General features: G+C 37.8%; 1 protein-coding gene across 1 annotated transcript in view; it reads left to right on the top strand.

Annotated features, from left to right (window-relative positions):
* Positions 1 to 17,839, top strand: part of Abhd17b (abhydrolase domain containing 17B, depalmitoylase) — a 31,053-nt gene extending 13,214 nt beyond the window's left edge. The window contains exons 2-4 of the mRNA XM_051200157.1: positions 8,628 to 9,097; positions 13,719 to 13,898; positions 16,299 to 17,839. Coding sequence (XP_051056114.1) covers positions 8,631 to 9,097; positions 13,719 to 13,898; positions 16,299 to 16,518 — 867 coding nt within the window. The 5' untranslated portion in view covers positions 8,628 to 8,630 and the 3' untranslated portion in view covers positions 16,519 to 17,839. The remainder of the gene's footprint in view (positions 1 to 8,627; positions 9,098 to 13,718; positions 13,899 to 16,298) is intronic.
* The last annotated feature ends 3,134 nt before the right edge of the window (positions 17,840 to 20,973 follow it).

Genomic DNA, 20,973 nt, shown 5'->3' with positions numbered 1-20,973 from the left:
TTTAACCACTTTTCTTATTCAAAGTTCCAAAGTCTGTCACAGCAGTAACCCACTCCCTGGTACCAACTTCTATATTAGTTTTTTGTCTTGTTTTGTTTTTCATTGCTGGGATTAAACACATAACTAACGCAACTTATCAGAAGATTTACTTGAGCTGACAGATTCCAGTAGGTTAGAGCTCATGATGGTGGAGTGAAGGCATAGTAGCAGGAAACACAAAGCAGAAAGAGCAAACTCAAAATGGCTCAAGTCTTTAAGCTCTCAAAGCCTACCTGCAGTGGCACACTTCTTTTGACAAGCCATACCTGTTAAACCTCCCCAAATTGTGCTATCAATGAGAACCAAACATTTAAATCCCCAAGGCAAAGGGGGGGGTGGTCTCATGAAAATGACTCCACCTTCCCCTTGTTGCCATACTTGGCCAACAATTTAGAACACTTTGTGGGCCTCTGTTAGCTCTGGTTGGAGAGGTCATAGGTTGCCCTACAGGGCAAGCTGCTACTTCTGTTTTTCTAATTTAACATGTTGTACCCTATCTAAATGTCTTCTAAATATTTATATTTGTGCCTATAGATTAGTTAGTTGAGCTGCCAGCTTTTGTCAGAGATGCTTCCTTTTTTGTTTGTTTGGTTTCTCTCTCTCTCTCTCTCTCTCTCTCTCTCTCTCTCTCAAAACAGGGTCTTGCTATGTAGGACTTGCTGTCCTGGAACTCTTTAAACTCTTTAAGTAGACCAGACTGGCATCAGTCAATCTCACAGAGATCTGCCTCCCAAGTGCTGGCTTTAAAGGTATACGCCACTATGCCTGGCATGAGATTTTTCTTTTTGTAATGACCAACAATAACTGCACAAACTCATACTTGTCAAAATGATGAAAATAAGAGACTGTTGAATGTTCAACCTTAAGTGGGACACCTTACAACCTCTTCCACAGCAAGGGATCATTATGAAACACTTATCTCCCAAGTATGGCATGACTATTGTTGGCACAAAGAAAGGAGAGAAAGAAAAGAAAGATCAGTGGAATGGAGGTTCTCCACACTTGTTTTTACAAAAGCAGAAGGCTCTTGAGAATAAGATTCAACAAATGATAACTCAGTCCTGAAAGACTAAGCTCGTTTGGGTGGGACATGAGCCTTAGGCATGTGAGTACTGGTCTGTCAGCCTTTTAGGAGTAAGTCCAGATCTAAGAATACCTCCCTGGTGGCAGCCTGTGAAACCTGTAAGTACACTGCTGGAGTTGTGGATAGACAAAGGCAAAACCTTGTAAGCAGTAGTGTGTAATCATGGGACTGATGTCTACCCAGAGAGCCCTGCACTCACCAAAAGATAGTAAAGGAAGGAACATAAATACATGCTGCTTCCTCAAGCCTCTCCCACACCTCCAGGCTGGATTTCCTGTGTAACGTGTATGTGGTTATCTACTTACTCTTGTTAATGGTAGCTTTTGGACAGTGATGTTTCACTCTCACTCTGGCTGCCTCTTGCATCAGCGATAGTTCTGTAAAACTTCCCAGCCCTTGGGAGTAAGCCTGCCCATGGCTTACAATGTTTTAAAAGAAGTTATTCTCCTGATATAAAGTGTAGCATTAATCGTTAAAAAAGAAAGTACCATTTTCAGCTGCAAAGCACATCGGTCCCCTGGTGGACCCAAAGATTTTTAGCCTGGTAACTAATCTTTCGTTTGCCTGGGTCTCAGTCTGGTGCTGTGTGTTACTCTCTTGTCTAGGTGTAAAGTTAGAGTAGTGCAGATGGTCCGTGTGCTTTGAGCACAGATCTGAGGTGGATTTACTATTTCAAGCCCCAAACTGAAGGTAGTAGTGTCTTGGTTCTAGAAGACAGAAAGCAGATGCGCACAAAAAGCTTTCACAGAAAGCAGATGAGCACAAACCAGGAATGTTAAACTAGAGCAAGAAGGCTCCAAAGAAAGTAAATGGAGAATGCTGTTTCACCTTCAGAGTTGGTTTCTGTTGCCACTGTCACTCAGTCCCCATACTCCTAAACATGTACAGGCAGTATTCCAAGCTTCCATAAAAACAAGTCATTTGGCTGATAGACTTCAGTTAACACTCCTTACTGCAGCAGTTTAGTGTAAATTTCAGATATTTGTTAGACCTTGCTTAGTGTTCAGGCCTAAGCAACTTTGCAAGGTCAGTAGATTCCCATTCTATACATTATTTAAGACTTACATAGATCTACATTTGTCCTCTGGAAGTTGAAATGAATGTTAAATTTCAAAAATTCAGTGCACATCCAAAATTGTGAAATTAGTATTCAGTACTTTCTGTCTCTTGAGCAGCTTCGTTTTGTGATTAGCCATTTCTCTGACTTCATTCTCTGCCATTACAATGGTGACAGCAGGATTTTTGTTGTTTTTAAGATAGGATGTACTTGCACAGTTCAACTGAGTCTCAAACTTGGAATCCTCTTGCCTCAGCCTCCCCACTGTGTCATCACATGGTTACTACAAGAGTTAAAAACTTCAAATAGAGGGGAAAACAGCAAGACATGGCCCCTAAGCTATAAGGGAATATGAATATAATCAAATTATTGGTCACAAGAAACTGGTTTTTCTTTAGTATAGGAACTCCCCAAATGAGTTGTATTAGTTTAATATAATCTTAATACAAAAACATAATGAGAGAGGGAAGGACACAATTCAGGTCATTCTCAACCAAGTGCAAAAGTCTTAGACACATATTAGCAAATCAAGTCTAGCTGTGTGTAAATATTATACATATTATTACCAAAACAACTATTTCAATAATAGAAAATTGGTTTTCTGTCATTTACCCAATTAAAACATTTTGGAAACTAAGAAAGAAGAGAAACTCTTAATTTCTTGCTCTTTTTTAAATTTATTTTATTTTATGTTTATGCGTGTTTTGTCTGCATGTATGTTTGTGTACTACCACATGTGTGTTTGGTGTCAGTGAAAGCCAGAAGAGGGTATCATCTCCTAGAAATTTAACCCAGCTACCCTGGGAAAATTTCCAGTGCTCTCAATCCCTGAACCATCTCTCCAGCACGCAAGCTTCCTTAAAGGCTAGCTTTTAAAATTCTGTGGGAAAAAATTATCCTTGAAAAGATTATTGTCCGTTGGATATTGTGCATGCTTGTAATCTAATCCTCACATTTGCCAAGTGGCAACCAACCTGTACTACGAAGGGAAAGAAAAAGCTATGTCACTATTTACCCTTAACTAGGAGTTTGTTTGGCATTACTTGAGATCAGAACCTCTGGTGAAGTAAGAAAATGTAGTGAGTAGATAAGTATCAGCTAATACAGATCTGAGAACTATAGTAGAGTTGCTGTTTACAGAGTCAGTTTTAGAAGGTAAAGTAAAATAACTTGTTCTGTAATTCAAGGATTCCAAGATTTTAGTTACTACCCTCCAATTGCTTTCTAGGTTTGGTGCCATTCATCAGCATTCGAAGAATCTCATTTGTTTTCGTTAAACTATCAAAATTAATGTAAATAATATGTATCCTTGCTCATGCATGTACCTTTACAAATCGATGATGGTATTTTTCTTCCTGGTCCTTGGACTCTGCATGTGCTGAGCAAATACTCTGCCACTGAGCTGCAACCCTAGCCCTTGCTGTTTCAGGTACATTTTGCAAAACAAATTTAATAGTATTGAATCATTTGTCCGAAGACTCCTAGGATCTCTACACATTTGAAAGACCACCTTCCTCTTTAAAAAAGTTATACCTCAGAATCTTCAGGAGAGAAGAGCAATAGAGCCATGAAGTGTAAACACCAAGTGCAGGACTTGCTTGTTTTGTCATCGTGTTGTCAATACGTACCTTCCTTTCACACATTCAAACCATCATTTTTTTATAGCCAGAATTCCAGAATATTTGTGTCTGTATCTGTGTGAAGTGTGTGGGTCTTTCATCTTTAATTTTATTTTTCCACTGATTCCATCGTGCTTGCACTCCATGTGCACACATGGGGACCTGGATTCAATTCCCACCCACATGGCGGGTCCAGTTCCCAGGTATCAGCACTGTCATTTGGAAAGCTGCTGTGGGAAATGACAGGCTCTGTTAGCCTACCAGTGACACCTCTATGTTTTCTGTACCTTATTAACTACCTCATCCCCATTACCTAAAGTTATAACTCATCAAGTTGTTAAATATAAGTTAATGTCCTTGTAAGCTGGTGAAATAACGTCAGTAGGGTGTTTGTCCTTCAAGCATGAAAACCTGTGTTTGATTGCTAGCACCTTTACAATGTGTTCAACACTGAAAGATGGAGCTGGATCCCTGGATCTCACTTGCCTACTCAGGGTGCAATGAGAAACCCTGGCTCAGAAAATACAGTGGAAGGATGGAGAAATGGCTTAGCAGTTAAGAATACTTGTTGCTATTTCCAGAGGACCCAGGTTTGGTTCCCAGCACTACATGATACATTGCTGTCACTTTGTTCACTCCACTGGTCACCTCTTGTTAACATTCATTCCGTTTGTCTACTACTGGAGTAGGTGAATTCAAAAAGACTTTTTCTGGTGTCTACACACTCAAATCCTCAAGCTTTAGTATTTTTGTGGGTGTGAGATATGACAGGAGGTACATGTGGCTATATGCTCATCTGGATGCCAGGGATCATCTTCACATGCATCCCTCTGAAGTTTTCTCCTTCTCTCTCTCTTTCCCCTTCCCCCTCCCCCTTCAGGGACTCATATTTGGCCCTTGCAGGTCTGATCAGCAAGCCCCGGGGATCCTCCTCTCTCCTCCTGAGCACTGGGATTACAAGGGCATGCCACACCACCACATCTACATTCTTACATGACTTCTGGCTCAAGAAGGAATTAAGGTCTTGGCAATTACTTTACTGAGCCACCTTCCCAGCCCCAGGCATTAATTTTTGTAACCAAGGTATCTGTGTGTTTTGGAGATCAGCTTGGTGGTAGAGCATTTACTTCACATGCACTTGATTAGAATATTAAGCATCAAAAGTAATGGCAGGTAGGTATAGCATACATAAAGGCAGCCTAACCTGGGTGCATTTTTAGACTCTATATTTTATTTTATTTGAGATGGGGTCTCATTATGCAGCTCTGTCTGTCCTGGAACTCTGTACACTAGGCTGGCCTTGAACTCAGATCTGTTTTAAGATATCTAACAATGTGTTACCAGAGTGTATGCCTATAGGAAGGGAAATAAGGATTATGGGGCTAAAGTTCATTATAGAAGACAGGACAGTCTACCAGGGAAGAAGAAATTGTACAGTCTTGAAAAGACAAGGTCACCTCAATGTTAAATTGTTCCTAGTTAAGGTTTCTATTTCTATAATATAAAGCATCACAACCATAAGAAACTTAGGAAGGACAAGGTTTATTTCATCAACCAGGAAGGGCAGGGAAGGAGCCTGGAGGCAGGAACTGATAGAAGAGGGCTCCTTACTGCCTTGCCCCTCATGACTTTCTCATTTTCTTTCTTTTTTAATTGCATCTTGAGAACAGACATGTGTTTGTATAAGTTTATGTTAATGGCATAAGCAGTTCTTAGTTCCTTATTTTTTGTTCACCTAATACTCAACAGTCATTTATTAGCACTTTGGCCATTATGAATCTGTGCATTAGCTGCAGAAAGGAACTTCTGGCAAAAAAACCAGAGCAGCACTAATTTATGAGTAGTAGCCAGAAGTTTTCCGTCCAGTTGTACTTGATTTCTATGTCCTACAACAAAGTATGTTGTATCTTCAGCAGTTGAGTATTAGAACTTAGTTTTGGTGGACAATAAAGAGCATTGTTATTTTCAGGTGTTCTGGGGCCTCGGTGACCCGTAACTCATATGAAGGTATCCCACGCCTGGCACTGAGATTTTCATTTAATAATCATGTTTCCTAGTGGGGGGCACTGTCCAGCTATGCAGGGTTTTTGTGTCCAAACTCATTTTAATTAACTTACAAGTAAGGTAGTAGGTTTCCAGGATACGGTTTCATGCATCTTTAGTTTCAATTAACCTTTCCTCCACCCTGTCCCCCCGTCCTTTCACTACCACCCCTGCTTAAACTTTTAACCCTAAAAACAACCCCCCCACTTGCATAGCACATGCCTTCTATCCTCTTATTTGTTACGGCTTCATCTTCCCCACAATAGGCCCTTTCTAGCTTCTTGGCTGCTCCAAATTAAACACACAAATAAGAACTTCGAAGCTAGGAGCCATGGGAGAGAGTGTATGATGACATTTGTCTCGATAGGCCTTGGTTGCTTTCCTTAATATGATGTCCTCCAGTTGTATCCAAATTCCTGAAAATTGTATAATTTCATTTTTCTTCAGATACGATTAAAAATCCATTGTGTATTTGTACCACATTTTTATTACCAATATATTTACTGATGGACTTGTAGGCTAGTTCCATTTCCTAGTTATTGTAAATAGTGGCGATGAACATGGATATGGAAAAAGGATTTGAGTCCTTTGGATAGATGCCCAGGAGAGGTATAAATTGATTTTTATTGTAGTTGTATTTAACTTTCTGAAAAACCTCCACAAAGATTTCCGTAGAGACTGGACCAATTTACATTTCATGTATTTCCATTTCCCCATCTCCTAACCAGCATCTGCTATCACTTGTTTTCTTGATTATACCCTTTCTGACTAGGGTGAGAAGTAATTGAAAAATAATTTTAATTTTCATTTCCCTGATAGCTAATGATGTTGAAATTTTTTGATTTAAATTTTAAATAGCCATTTCTCTTTCATTTTTCAAGAACTTTTTGAGTCTTTATTCCCTCCTTTTTGTTAGTTTTCATGATATTTAATTTCTTGGATTCTTTCTATGATCAAGATATCAATCCTGTGTTGGAAATAGAACTGCCAATAATGTCTTCCCATTCTGTGTTCAGTTTCCTTTGCTCTATAAAAGCTTTTTAATTTTGTGAGATCCTACTTGTTGATATTGGCCTTATTTCCCGTGAAGCCAGAGTTCTAGTCAGAAAATCCTTACCATTGCCGGTATCTTGAAGTACACTTTTTCCTCTAGCAGTTTCAGAGTTTGAAGTCTTACGTTGAAGCCCTTGTTCCATTTTGATTCTGTTCAGGGAGACAAGGATTTAGTTTTATTCTTCTACATGTTTTTCTGGCACCATTTACTAAATATGCTATATTTTCTTTAATGTATATTTTTGGCATTCTTTGTCAAAAAACAAGGTGGCTGTAGTTCACTGATTTTGAATTTTGTCAAAAGCCTTCTCTGAATTGATATTGATGTAACAATGAAATTTCCATTCTTGCGTTATCCCTGCATTTCTGGAATAAAATATCTCAAACTTGATCATAGTCAGTGATCTTCTAATCTATGTGTTTTTAATTCAATTTCCAAGTATTTTGATGAATATTTTTTTATATCTTTCATCAATGAAATTGATCTAATTTTTCCCTGCATCTTTACTGATTTTGGTGCTAGGCCTTATACTAGCTTTGTAAAAAATAATTTGATATTACTTCCTTTTCTGTTTTATGAAATAGCTTGAGAAACATTAGGCACTAGTTTTAATTCTTTGAAGGACTGATAAAATTCACCAGTGAATCCATCTGGACCTGAACTTTTTTTAGTTGGAAGAGTTTTAATTGCTATTTCAGTCTTAGCTGCTTGTTATAGATATGTTTAATTTTGGAAGGTTATATTTATCTAGAAATGTATCCATTTTTTTTCCAGTTTAGTGGAATATATGTTTTCAAGGTGTGTCCTAACAATTTTCTGAATTTCATTGGTATCTGTTTTAATGGCTCCTTTTCTCTCTCTCTCTCTCTCTCTCTCTCTCTCTCTCTCTCTCTCTCTCTCTCTCTCTGTGTGTGTGTGTGTGTGTGTGTGTGTGTGTGTGTGTGTGTGTGTGTGTGTGTGTGTTTTCATGTCTGTGGGAGGCCAGATGTGACAGAGTTTCTCTGTGTGGCTTTGTAAAGCACATTGGCCTTGAATTCACAGAGATCTGCCTACCTCTGCTTCCCAAATGCTGGGATTAAAGACATGTGCAACCACAGCTTGGCAATTCCCTTGAATTTTATGAGACACAAATTATAGGCTGAAATAATAGATTTGTAATGTGAAGGGATTATTATATCATTCAAAAGCTCAAAGCCCTGTTTCTGAGTGATGTAGCAGGTACTAGTATCTTACTTAACCTGGCTCTCCTGTATAAATTTCTTAACTCAAACTGTTACGCAAGGTTGTTTTAAGCATCAAGATATATACATAAATACATACATACAAATAACACACACATTGCTAACCAATAGTGTCTCCAAATGCTCTTGTCTGTTTACCTTCCTGTGGGATTCTGAGAATTTTCCTGATGTTACACAGAAATTGCCAACTAACCTGAATACACCTTTATCTTGTTTGTAGGTAAACTTACATGTTTTTGTTAAGTGGGACAATCACTGCTTTTAGAAATAGTGTTTAAGTCTGTCTATTTCCAGGGATGTTTGTCTCACTTCAGGATTTAAAGTATTTCCAGAATAATGTCAGCAAATGTATTTGGGAGGGTTCTTGATTACAGTTAATAGACATTGACTACCAATGATATTTATTGGTGCCTTTGTTTTAGCCTGTTGTATGGAGAGTACAGAGTCCACATTGAGTTATTAAAACATTTGTTGTCTCTTTCTTTTTCAGAAGATGAATAATCTTTCATTTAGCGAGCTATGTTGCCTCTTCTGCTGTCCACCTTGCCCAGGGAAAATTGCTTCAAAATTAGCATTTTTGCCACCTGATCCAACATACACACTGATGTGTGATGAAAGTGGAAGCCGCTGGACTTTACACCTGTCAGAAAGAGCGGACTGGCAATACTCTTCCAGAGAAAAAGATGCTATTGAGTGTTTCATGACGAGAACCAGTAAAGGCAATAGAATTGCTTGTATGTTTGTGCGCTGTTCACCTAATGCTAAATATACCTTACTCTTCTCACATGGAAATGCTGTTGATCTTGGTCAGATGAGCAGCTTTTACATAGGTCTGGGGTCCCGGATTAATTGTAATATATTCTCATATGATTATTCTGGATATGGTGCTAGTTCTGGAAAGCCAACAGAGAAGAACCTGTATGCAGATGTTGAAGCTGCCTGGCTGGCTCTTCGGACAAGGTAATCATTATGGGGATCATTTCTTTACACTTATGGTGGTTAAGTTATACTGTAGAATAATAGAATGGAAACCATTTTTTTAATTAATTTTTTTTTATTTTACATGTCGATCCCAGTTCTCTCTCCCTCCCTCTTACCCTCTCTCCCCACTCACATGCACCCTGATCACCCTCCCCTCTCATCCCCCCACCTCCATTCCACATGTAGGGCTATGCTATCCAGGTGGGGTCATGTAAATCTGTCAAGTCATTTGAAGTAGGGACTAGGACTTCTCTCCTGTCTCTAGGTTAAGGGAGTATCCCTCCATGGAGGATGTGTCTGCAAGGTCCTTTTGTGCACCAGGAATACATCCTGGTTCTACTGTCTAATATCCCTTAGACTGCTCTGTCTTTCTAGCTGAGACCCATATTCAGGGGGTCTGAGTCAGTCCCATGCTAGATTCCCAGCTATCAGTCTAGGGGGCCCATTAGCTCCTCCTTGTTCAGGTCAGCTGTCTCTATGTGTTTCTGCAACCTGATCTTGTCCTCTCTCTCTGCATCTGGATTCTAGTTCGACTTAGTGTTTAGTTATGTGTGTTTGCTTCTGTTTCCAACTAGATGAGGGCTCCATAATGGTGGATAAGTTAATTGTTGATCTCACTATCAGGGATGGCATTTATGGTAGCCTTTCCACGGTTGCTCAAATTGTTAGTTGGAGTCAGTCTTGTAGGTCTCTAGACCTTTCTTTAGGTTCAGTTTTCTCTTCAAACCAATAATGGCTCCCTCTTTTATGTTCTCTCTCTCTCTCTCTCTCTCTCTCTCTCTCTCTCTTGTCTTCTATTCCTACCCTGACTCAATCTTCCTAGTTGCACGTGCTTTCCTCTCCTCCCTTCTTTCTCCTACTTCTCTCTCCATTCACTGCCCCCCCCCACTTCCCCTGTGCTCTGGGGGACTTGTCTCTTCCCCTTTTTGTGAGGGACCTTATATGAATCTCTTAGAATACACATTGTATCCTGGTTCCTCTGTAGGTGTGAATTATAGGCTGGTGATCCTTTGCTCTAGCTCTAAAATCCATATATAAGCGAGTACATACTATGTTCCTCTTTTTGTGACTGGGTTACCTCACTCAGGATGGTTTCTTCAAGTGCCATCCACTTGCCTGCGAATTTCAAGATTCCATTATTTTTTTTCTGCAGAATAGATTCCATTATGTAGATGTGCCACATCTTCTTTATCCGTTCTTCAGTTGAGGGGCATCTAGGTAGCTTCCAGGTTCTTGCTATTACAAATAACGCTGCTATGAACATAATTGAGCACATGTCTTTGTTGCATGGATGTGGATCATTTGGGTATATGTCTAAGAGGGGGATTTCTGGGTTCTGTGGTAAACTAATTCCCATTTTTCTGAGGAACCGCCATACTGATCTCCAAAATGACTGTACGAGGTTGCACTCCCACCAGCAGTAGAGAAGTGTTTCCCTTTCTCCACATCCTCTCCAGCATAAGTTGTCGTTGGTATTTGTAATTTTAGCCATCCTGGCAGGGGTAAGATGGTATCTCAAAGTTGTTTTGATTAGCATTTCCCTGATAGCTAAGGATGTTGAACACTTTCTTAAGTGTCTTTTAGCCTTTTTGATTTCCTCTATCGAGAATTCTTTCTTCAGTTCTGTACCCCATTTTTTAATAGGGTTATTTGGTGTTTTGTTGACTAGTTTCATGAATTATTTGTATATTTTGGAGATAAGCCCTTTGTCAGATGTAGGATTGGTAAAAATCTTTTCTGTGGGCTGCCGTTTGGTCTTGTCCTCTGTGTCCTTTGCCTTACAGAAGCTTCTAAGTTTGAGGAGATCCCATTTATTAATTGTTGATGTCAGTGTCTGTGCTCCTGGAGTTATGTTCAGGAAGCTGTCTCCTATACCAATTTGTTCAAGGGTACCTCCTACTTTCTCTTCTAAGAGGTTCAGTGTGGCTGGATTGATGTTGAGGTCTTTGATACATTTGAACTTGAGTTTTGTGCATGGTGATAGACATGGGTCTACCTGCAGTCTTCTACACACCATCATCCAATTGTGCCAGCACCATTTGTTGAAGATGCTGTCCTCCCCCCCCCCCATTGTAGTCTTAGCTGTTTTGTTGAAAATCAGGTGTTCATAAGTGTGTGGGTTAATATCAGGACTTTTAATTCAATTTCATTGGTCTACCTATCTATTTTTGCGCCAGTACCAGGCTCTGTAGTAGAGCTTAAAGTTAGGGATATTGATGCCTCCTGAAGTTCTTTTATTGTACAGGGTTGTTTTGGCTATCCTGGGTCTTTTGTTTTTCTATATAAAGTTGATTATTATCCTTTCAAGGTCAGTGAAGAATTGTGCTGGGATTTTAGTGGGGATTGCATTGAATCTGTAGATTGCTTTTGGCAAGATTGCCATTTTTACTATATTTATCCTACCTATCCAAGAGCATGGGAGATCTTTCCATTTTCTGGTATCTTCTTTAATTTTTTTTAGTTCTTACTATATAGGTGTTTCATTTATGTTGTTTGTGGCTATTGTAAAGGGTAATATTTCTCTCATTTCTTTCTCAGCCTCTTTGTCATCTGAATAAAGTAGGGCTACTGATTTTTTTGAGTTTATCTTGTATCCTGCTAGTTTGCTGAAGGTGTTTATCAGCTGTAGGAGTTCCCTGGTAGAGTTTATTGGGTCTCTTATGTAAACTATCATATCATCTGCAAATAGAGACAATTTGACTTCTTCCTTTCCAATTTGGATCCCCTTGATCTCATGGGAAGCATTTTTAACATACATGCATTGAACTATAATACGAGGATATTTGCCAGCATGTATATATTAAACTAATTATATATATATATATATATATATATATATATATATATATACCATATATAACGCTATATATATATATATGCATTCGAGAGGCAGAGGCAGACGAATCTCTGTGAGTTTAAGTCCAGCCTGGTCTATACAGCTAGTTTCAGGACAAGCTCCAAAGCAATACAAAGAAACCCTGTCTCAAAAAACCAAAAAGGAAAAAAAAAAAAAAAAAAAAAAAACCAGAAAATTTAGGCTTTCTAATAATAGTAGTTTCTGAACTTCTGATAAAAGCAACAAAAATGGGTGTGGCTATCTATGCAGTCCTCTCCTACAGTACTCAGTCTCCATCTGTGTGCTTTCATGAAAAGACTAATGGACTGGAAGTCAGCATATTTGTGTCCTAAATATAGGTTTACTATCAACTTACCAACTTACAGTGACTTTTGAATATCTGGTCATTGTGCAGCTTAAGTAGATTGAATGGTCTCTAAAGTTCTTTTTAACTCATTATTCTCAAATTTTTATTGCTTAACTAGAATCTCTTGTGTCTTGCTCCTAAGTTTTGATATTGTTGACGTTACCCCCAAACCCAGAATTGCTATATGCAGTGTTTTTGCCAGCATATAGCAATAGTATGGTCTCAGGAGATGTGCTAATGTTGCAAATGCTCATCCTCCGAGCTTCTTGGTTACTGGAAGCTTGTCTGGGTTAACTATCATGTTTAGTCAGTTAGGAATAGGTGGAACCCACCTCTGATGGTACCCTGTGTACTTGTGGAGGACAGATTGAAGAAGCTGTGGGGAGGTGTATCATTGCCTGGATAGTAATTGGTTTTGAGTACTTGTATGAGGACATAGGAAGAGTTTGCCTCGCTCCTGGTGAATGGTCAGATTCTCAAAAATTCCCCTAACCTCTCCATAAGATTAGACACTGCTGTCCATATCCCTTTGGCTGCCAGAAATGACCACTCTGCCTTGTTAGTGGAACAGCAAACTGACAGTCTCTGTAACCTTTAGCCCCTTCACCTTCAGCTCCTGTGGCACCTCACCTACATCTGAAGTCATTTATAGTTGGAACAATTACACTATAAACAAGTAAAACTTCCTGGAGCATCTTAGATAGCAAATCAATTTTTATAGAGTCAGTGCATTCACACACATCTGTAGTACTGACAAAGGGGATAAAATGACACTTAAGGTTTTTAGCGCAGATTCTATTCCTAATTAACTAAACAATACCATTTGGAACTCCAGGTCATTTGACTGTATTTGTAAGTTTTGGTCCATCTCTGAATGACCATAGATTTCAAGAAATACTGTAATTTGATCTTGACTGAAAGTTAAGTTCTGTATTCTTTCCATACCATAACTTTAGGCAGAATCTCATCTGTATAGCTAGTTCAGAAAATCATATAACCTACTCTTGATGTACAGAAAAATCAAGAACATCTGCTCTATTGGGTAGAAAATCATGCATCACACTAACACTAAATATTAACCATTAGTCCATCGAAATATACTTGGTATAATATATTCCAAACTTAAGATGACTAAAATACAATGAATGACTTAATTTTTTTCATAAAATTGAAGTTTTAAAAGACCTTAGAAATTACTTTTCTAAAAGACTAGAATTGAGCATGAAACAGTTCAAAGTATAGAGCTTATTGTAACATTAAAAATGATGGCTAAGAAATTTAAGTTTTAAAATATAAATTGGCATTGTCTCATTGTGAGACTTTCTGTAGCAATTCTTAGGATGATGGAACATTTCCTTCCACTTTTACTATATCTTTTGAACTTGTGAATTTCTTAGATACGGCATTCGTCCTGAAAATGTGATTATATATGGCCAGAGCATAGGGACAGTACCATCTGTGGATCTTGCTGCTCGGTATGAGAGTGCTGCTGTCATTCTTCATTCTCCGTTGACCTCAGGAATGCGAGTTGCTTTCCCTGATACCAAGAAGACCTACTGTTTTGATGCATTCCCAAAGTAAGTTCAACATTCAAAATCATTTCATTTCAGGAACTTCGTGTAATTGATCACATAGGAATTGTGGGAAACTAGCTTGAATAGTGTCAGCACATGACTGACCAAAAGAAAGAAAAAAAAAAAAAAATGCTGAAATGTTTAAGCATGAAGTGGGATTTTAGATCCTAAGCAGCAGCATGAACAAGTGCTGGAAACAAGAAAATGAATTTGTGAATGTAAATTAACAGGGCAGAGCAGCAGGTTGGATGTAGGATCCCATAGAGAACAGCTTGACTAAGGCTTTTGCCTTGGAACTAGTTCTTGTCGACCAGGCTGGTCTCGAACTCACAGAGATCTGCCTGCCTCACAGCCTCCCGAGTGCTGGGACTAATGGCCTGTTGTCACTACCGCCTGGCAAAAGTTGACTCTTAAGTGGCTGGAGGAAGTGCTGCTGCCTGCTGTACATAGTAGTGGATAGATTCAAAAGGAGGGCTAATGCTCTACAAGGTTGCCACCTGCCTTGTTCATATTGAGGGGAGGGAAAGTTAATGTCCTATTTTTCTCAAGGACAGGCAGAAGGCAAGAAAGGAAAAGCAGGCACTTTTCATTTTGTCTTCTCTTGGCAGGAATACAAAGGATATTTTTATGAATGGGAGGCCAGAAGCCAAGTTATCACTTGGTTCTTTAGCAGAAGAGCAAAAGTTATTTCAAAAACTACTTATTCACTGTTGGGCTGGAGAGATGTTACAAACATGAGGACCTCAGTTCAATCCCTAGAGCCCCATTTTCAATTTAAAAAAGAGTGGTGGTGCTTTAGTGTCAAAGCTGGTGAGGGATCGGAAATAGAAGCTGGTAGATCCCTGGAGCTCCCTGGCCACTGAACACAGTGACTGATAGAGTGATGACAATTACAGAGTTAGTTGTGGTGATGCATAACCCACTTCTGTCTTTTTCATAATTGACATACCTAGACATTTCCCAGAAGTAGTTGAAAAAGAAAATACACTGTTTGAAACTTGAATTCCTCTTTCGTGAACTTGTTTGCATTGTTTACTAGGAAATAGAGCCTTGAGAGTGCAGAGATTGCTTAGCAGTTTCTCTGAGTAACAAGATTCCATCTTGAAGATGAAGAGTTAGCTCAGAGATTAAGAACTCTGACTATTCTTCCAGAGGACCTGTATTCAATTCTCAGCAACCACATGGTAGCTCACAACTGTCTGTGGCTCTAGTTCCAGGGGAATCTGACACTCACACTGCACTAAAAATAAATAATTTTAAAAATAGTTGAAAATATTTAAAAAATAAACAAAGGAAAAAACTTTAAAAAAGATGGAATCCTTTTTATTTTTTAATCAGTGTTTTCTCTGTGGGGAGGGGAGGGTGTACAGAAAACATGTTTGTAAGATTGCCTCTGCATAGTTTCCCCTCCCAAGTTGCCTTTCAAAATTTGTTTGCTTTGGTCTCCATCATACATTTGAAGTGTTCTCTTCAGTATCTGATCATTCTTAGCTCTCTATTCTTATGTAAGAGAGGAAAACTAAAGTGCCACTCTGGTACTGTGCAAAGCAAACTGTGGAACTCTGCCTTGGATGAGGAAGCCTGCCAGCCAGCATTCTCAAAAGCCAAACAGGTCCCACAGAGCCAGCCTTTTGTGTGTTGTGTGATGTGGTACCTCTCCTCTAAGCTGGAGTTCTGTATTTACAGACCTTCCAAAGTTGAAGGAAGAAAGTTACTCAGCTTTTCCAACAAGTCTGGGAAAGAGGGACCTTATTGTGTTAAGCAGACTTTGAAGGATGCCTTCATGTTTCAATCCCCCTCCTTCATCTCCATGGCAATGCCTTGGCCTTCTGGGGTATCCCATGGTAACTTGTTTCTTCACTTTGCCTTCTGTTTACTTTACATTATGTTTTCATGTATCTTTTTAATCAGTTATTTCATATATTCATCTGCTTTTTAGCTTTAAATGCTTCTCTCCCTGTTTTTTTGTTTTTTTTTTGTTTGTTTGTTTGTTTTGTTTTTGTTAGTTTATAGTCTTAAACCAGAACAAAAGCAGAATTTTAGTGACTGATAGAATAAAATGAGCACAGCAGGGAATGAAATTAGTGTAGTCAAGGGTCATCCTTGATCTGTACATGTTAAAGCCTAGGGGAAACTCAGCATTGTAGAAAGGTGTTTTGGGGTAAGGGTGGCATCAACTGATTGAAGCAGCACAACTGTACAAAGGTAACTTCCTCTGCCCAGAAGAGTACATGGAAAGGATGGATGGCTTTTGGATCCTACCCAGACCTAAGTGGCTTCTATCCCTAATGCTGACTTGTACACTTCTAATGTTTAAATTTCCTGTTCTGACACAGGAAACTTTCTTTCCTTTTTATATAGTTCATTGATTATTTTTTTCTCCCTTTCTCTTTTTCTCTCTAGTATTGACAAAATCTCTAAGATAACCTCTCCAGTATTAATAATTCATGGGACTGAAGATGAAGTCATTGACTTTTCGCATGGCCTCGCGTTATTTGAGCGTTGCCAAAGACCTGTGGAACCCCTGTGGGTTGAAGGGGCAGGACACAATGATGTGGAGCTTTATGGACAATACCTCGAGAGGTTAAAACAGTTTGTGTCACAGGAACTGGTAAATTTGTAAACTACTCTGTAAATTTGCATACTGGGTTTTCTTTTCTTGCTGAACTGCACTCCTTGGTAAATAACATAAAACCTGAAGGTTTTGTTTACAAATCATGTATGTTGCCTTCATAACTGTACAGGTAATGATTTGTTAACAGACTTAATGAAGGTTTTAATTACCAGAACTAGAAACTGGAAATGGCAGTATCATGCAGTCAGGCTGTGTAATTTATATTTTTTCTGTGAATTTTTTTTTAAACATCAAGATGAGTACTGTATGAAATTTTAATTCTATAAAATCAAATGCTGTAAAAGTATTGCCAAATGCTTTTGCATATCAAAAGCAAATTTATAAATATTTTTAAACATCTCAATGTACTAATATCCTGGTATACAAATATAATATTCTTTCAAAAAGCTGTATATCTGAAGCAATTCAAGTACTCAGAAAAAAAACTGTAAAAAACAAAACTATGAAAGCACCCACATTAACTAGAGTGACCTATGCCCTGTTGTACAGGGATAGATAGAGGCTTAAATGGTTATTTTATTGTAAAAATACATAAACTTTTCTGTATTCTTCGATTATAGTACATTGTCCTAAAAAGAAAAAAAATGAAGTCTTAATTTTTATGCCACCTGTTAACTTACCAGCCATTCATCATATAAATGAGAAGTCCTGATGGCGCTGATTTTTAACTAGGTTTGATTTATGTTTGGTACTGTGAGACAACTACTTTTAAGATTTTCATTCAGTTATTTAAAAGACATTTAGGGATTCAAGAATGATTTTGTATGCAATGTTGTTTTAAATTTTGACTAATTATTAGAATTGTAGTAGTCTTCCTTATATGAATACTTGAAACTCCATTAGTTGTTCTTCAAGACTACAGACAGACTCACTGTTGGGTCCCTTTCAACCTTGGCTGTTTTTAAGAGTAAGGCCTGTTCTTTTGGATTACGATCTGAAAATGTCATAGGTTCACTTCTGAATACAAGGGATCAGAAAACATGTCATACATTTTATATTAACCAGTATAGTAAAAATAAAAGAATAAAGCTCACACATAAAAACTAAGTTGCCTTTCCTTGAATGAATCTTGCCTGAATAAATGAAAGTAAAATAAAAATTAAACTAATGGTATGTAGTCTAATTTGTAATGAATGAGAATCGAAATAATACACACTGTGGATGTTTCTAAGGCCTTATGTAGTTTTAATTGTTCTGCCTGTTCTGTGGTTATGTCTTAAGACTATAGTATATAATTCTTTAAAGTATATCAAGTATTGTGAATGCTTTGGTTCAGATATGTCAAATTAACAGTAAAACAACAAATGTATCACTTGGCTGTGCTTATTTGCCTTCTTCTGAATTCCTTATCCTCACACCAAAAAAGTAACAATCAAACTCCTTTATGGGACATTTCTAAAATTGTCTTTATTTTTAAAAATAGTAGTAACATACTAATTGTGCATTTAAGGAAGTTAGTTTGATATTCCCACAAATGTGAATGACTGGGCTAATCGAGTGCAACCTTCTGTTCTCTACCACCTTCCTGGTCTCTAACAGTAACAATACTTTTTGTTGTTTGTTTGTTTGTTTGTTTGTTTGTTTGTTTTGAGGCTGGGTCTCACTGTTTAAATCTGGCTGTCCTGGAATTCATTATGTAAACCAGGCTGGCCTCAAACTCACAGAAATGCACCTGCCTCTGCACCTCTCCCCAGTGCTGAGACTAAAGGGGTCTTATTATTTTATTTTTTATTATTTATTTTTACTTTTAGGTCAGATTTTTTTAGCATCCATATTGAAAAGGAAAATCCCATTCTTATTCTATACCTTACTTATTTGCTTAACATAATGTTCTTTAATTCCATCCATTTTATTACATATGGCAGGATTTCATTCCTTATGGTTAAGTAATACTCTGTTATGGGTGTGTGACACATTTTACTTGTTCACTAATCTGCTTGTTACTATAGTTATTATTTAATGAGTCAGAGCCTGAGCCCTGACACTCCCAATAAGCCAAAGCTTAAATAAGCCAATTAAACAGTAGTAAAAAGTTAAGTCTGGGGTGGAGATGTAATCAACACAGCCACATTGAGGAAAGGCAAAGAGACCCAGTGAGCCCTTCCTGGATCTTTAAAACTGTTGCCAGAGTTAAGGTCAGAGCTTGTTCCTTGGCAGCCCTAACAAGCCAGGCTTGGCATACATCATTAATAAGCCCATTAAAAGAGCCAGATTAACAGTGAACTACAGAAGATTGATTCAGTGTGGTCACACATGGAGTTCTTAAAATTGTTTCCTGAGTTTGGGAGTCCTATCCAGGTAGCTGTTACTTGTACCAGTTTCTAAAATAGTTCATTACTATTTTCTCTAGTAGTTTTGAGAGTGATGGTTGTTTCTTTTAGACTATTAGTCTACTTTGAGTTGCTTTTTGCATGGGATATAGAAGAAAAATCCTTTTGACATCCAGCCTCCTGTTATTGTTTATTGAAGAGACTACCCTTTTCCCAGTGCATGACTGTGGTACCTTTGTTGTCAATATGCTAGCTGTGAGGTGTGTACGGTTATTTCTGGGCTCTCTGTCACCATTCATGGAGATGTTTTGGGGTCAATAGCATATTGGTTTTTGTTAAGACTCATCTGTATGTCTTATAGGGTATTGTGATGCCCCATGCTTTGTTAATTTTACCCAAGATTGCTATTTGGAGTCTTTTATGCTTTCATATGAATTTCAGGATTATTATTTCTAGTTCTTAGTTCTGTGAATAATACTGGTATTTTAATGAGGATTGCATTGAAATATAGATCACTTTAGGTAGTATGGACTTTTTAAAAATATTTCTTGATTCTTCAATCCATGTACATGGAAGGTATTTGCACTTTACTTTTTGTGTCTTTGATTTTTCTCATCAGTATTTTATAATTATTATAGAAGATAATCACTTCTTCGCTTAAGTTTATTTTTAAGTTGTATATTTGTTGTAGATGTGAATGAGACTGCTTTTATAATTTTAGCAGATTTCTTTTTGTTGTTTTTGTTTTTTTTTAAAGATTTATTTATTATGTATATACAGTGTTTTGCTTGCATGTATATCTGCACACCAGAAAAGGGCACCAGAAGTCATTATAGATGGTTGTGAGCCACCATGTGGTTGCTGGGAATTGAACTCAGGACCTCTGGAAGAGCAGCTAGTGCTCTTAACCTCTGAGCCATCTCTCCAGCCCCTGTTGTTTTTGTTTTTCAAGATGGTGTTTCTCTGTGTAGCCCTGGCTGTCTTGGAATTCATTCTGTAGGCCAAGATGGTCCAGAACTCAGAGAACTGCCTACCTCTGCTCCCAAATGCTGAGATTAAAGGTGTGCCCCACCAACGCCTGTTCTTTTAGGAGATTTCTTACTGGTATAAAGAAAAGCTGTGAATTTTGTATCCTACTTTATTGAGTTTGTTTATCAATTCCAGCCTTTTTATGGAGTCTTGGGCTTTTCTAAATATAAAGTCATTATCTGCACACGGGACTAGTTTGACTTCCCTCCTATTTGTTTGCTTTTTATGTTGTTCTCTTGTGTAATTTTTCTGCTGTTGCTGCTGCTATTGCTTTCTGTTTTTTCCCCACTCATTGTGACATTGATTGAGTTTGTCATATATACTGTGTTAGGTTAAGGTAATATTTCTAAACTTAACTGGTTTAGGGCTTTTATCACATTGCATCCTTTGAACTTTTTTTTGTTTGTTTGTTTGTTTGTTTTTTTTTTTTTTTTTTTTTTTTTTGCTTGTTGAAGATCATTTAAACTGTAAATATTACCTCACCTTTATTCATTTAGAATGGTTGAAAGAAATTGATAATTATCTTAAATTTAACAATTCATCTGTGAAGCCATCTGATATGGACGGCTTTCATTGGGAGATTTAACTATAGATTCATTTCTGTTCATTGTTCTGTTCTGGTGGTTTTGTGTTGTGGATCTACTTCAGTAGGTCATAGGTGTTGAGAAAATTGTTCTAGAAGATTTTCCTGTTAGCTTATAATTCTTCAGAATAGTCCCAGTGAGCCCTTGTATACTGTTTATTATTATGTCTCCCTTTTCACCTTTTTATTTGGTGTCACATACACACATCTTTCCTTGGTTGATCCAGGTAATGGTTTGTCAGTTTTTTCCAAAAGCTAACTCTAGCCAGGCATGGATACCCATGCCTGTAATCCTGGTACTCAAGAGGCTTAAGTGTCCTGAGTTTGAGGTCGGTGTAAGCTATGTAATGATACCCTGTCTCAGACAAATTTAAATATCCCACTATTCCATTGATAGTTTCTATTGTTTTCTTTGGTCTCTTATTTCATTTATCTTAATTGTTGTTTCCTTCTGATAATTTTTATTTGGTTTGTGGTTTGAGAGATGATGTTAAGATATATATTTGAAATCTTTATGGGTTGGTTGGTGTTTTTTTGTTTTTTTGGTTGATTGGTTTTTAT

The sequence above is a fragment of the Phodopus roborovskii genome, unplaced genomic scaffold, assembly GCF_943737965.1.
Source record: "Phodopus roborovskii unplaced genomic scaffold, PHOROB, whole genome shotgun sequence".
In the NCBI taxonomy this organism is placed as follows: Eukaryota; Metazoa; Chordata; class Mammalia; order Rodentia; family Cricetidae; genus Phodopus; species Phodopus roborovskii.
Note: the sequence above shows the minus strand (reverse complement) of the source record. Positions and strands in the feature narration are given on the sequence as shown.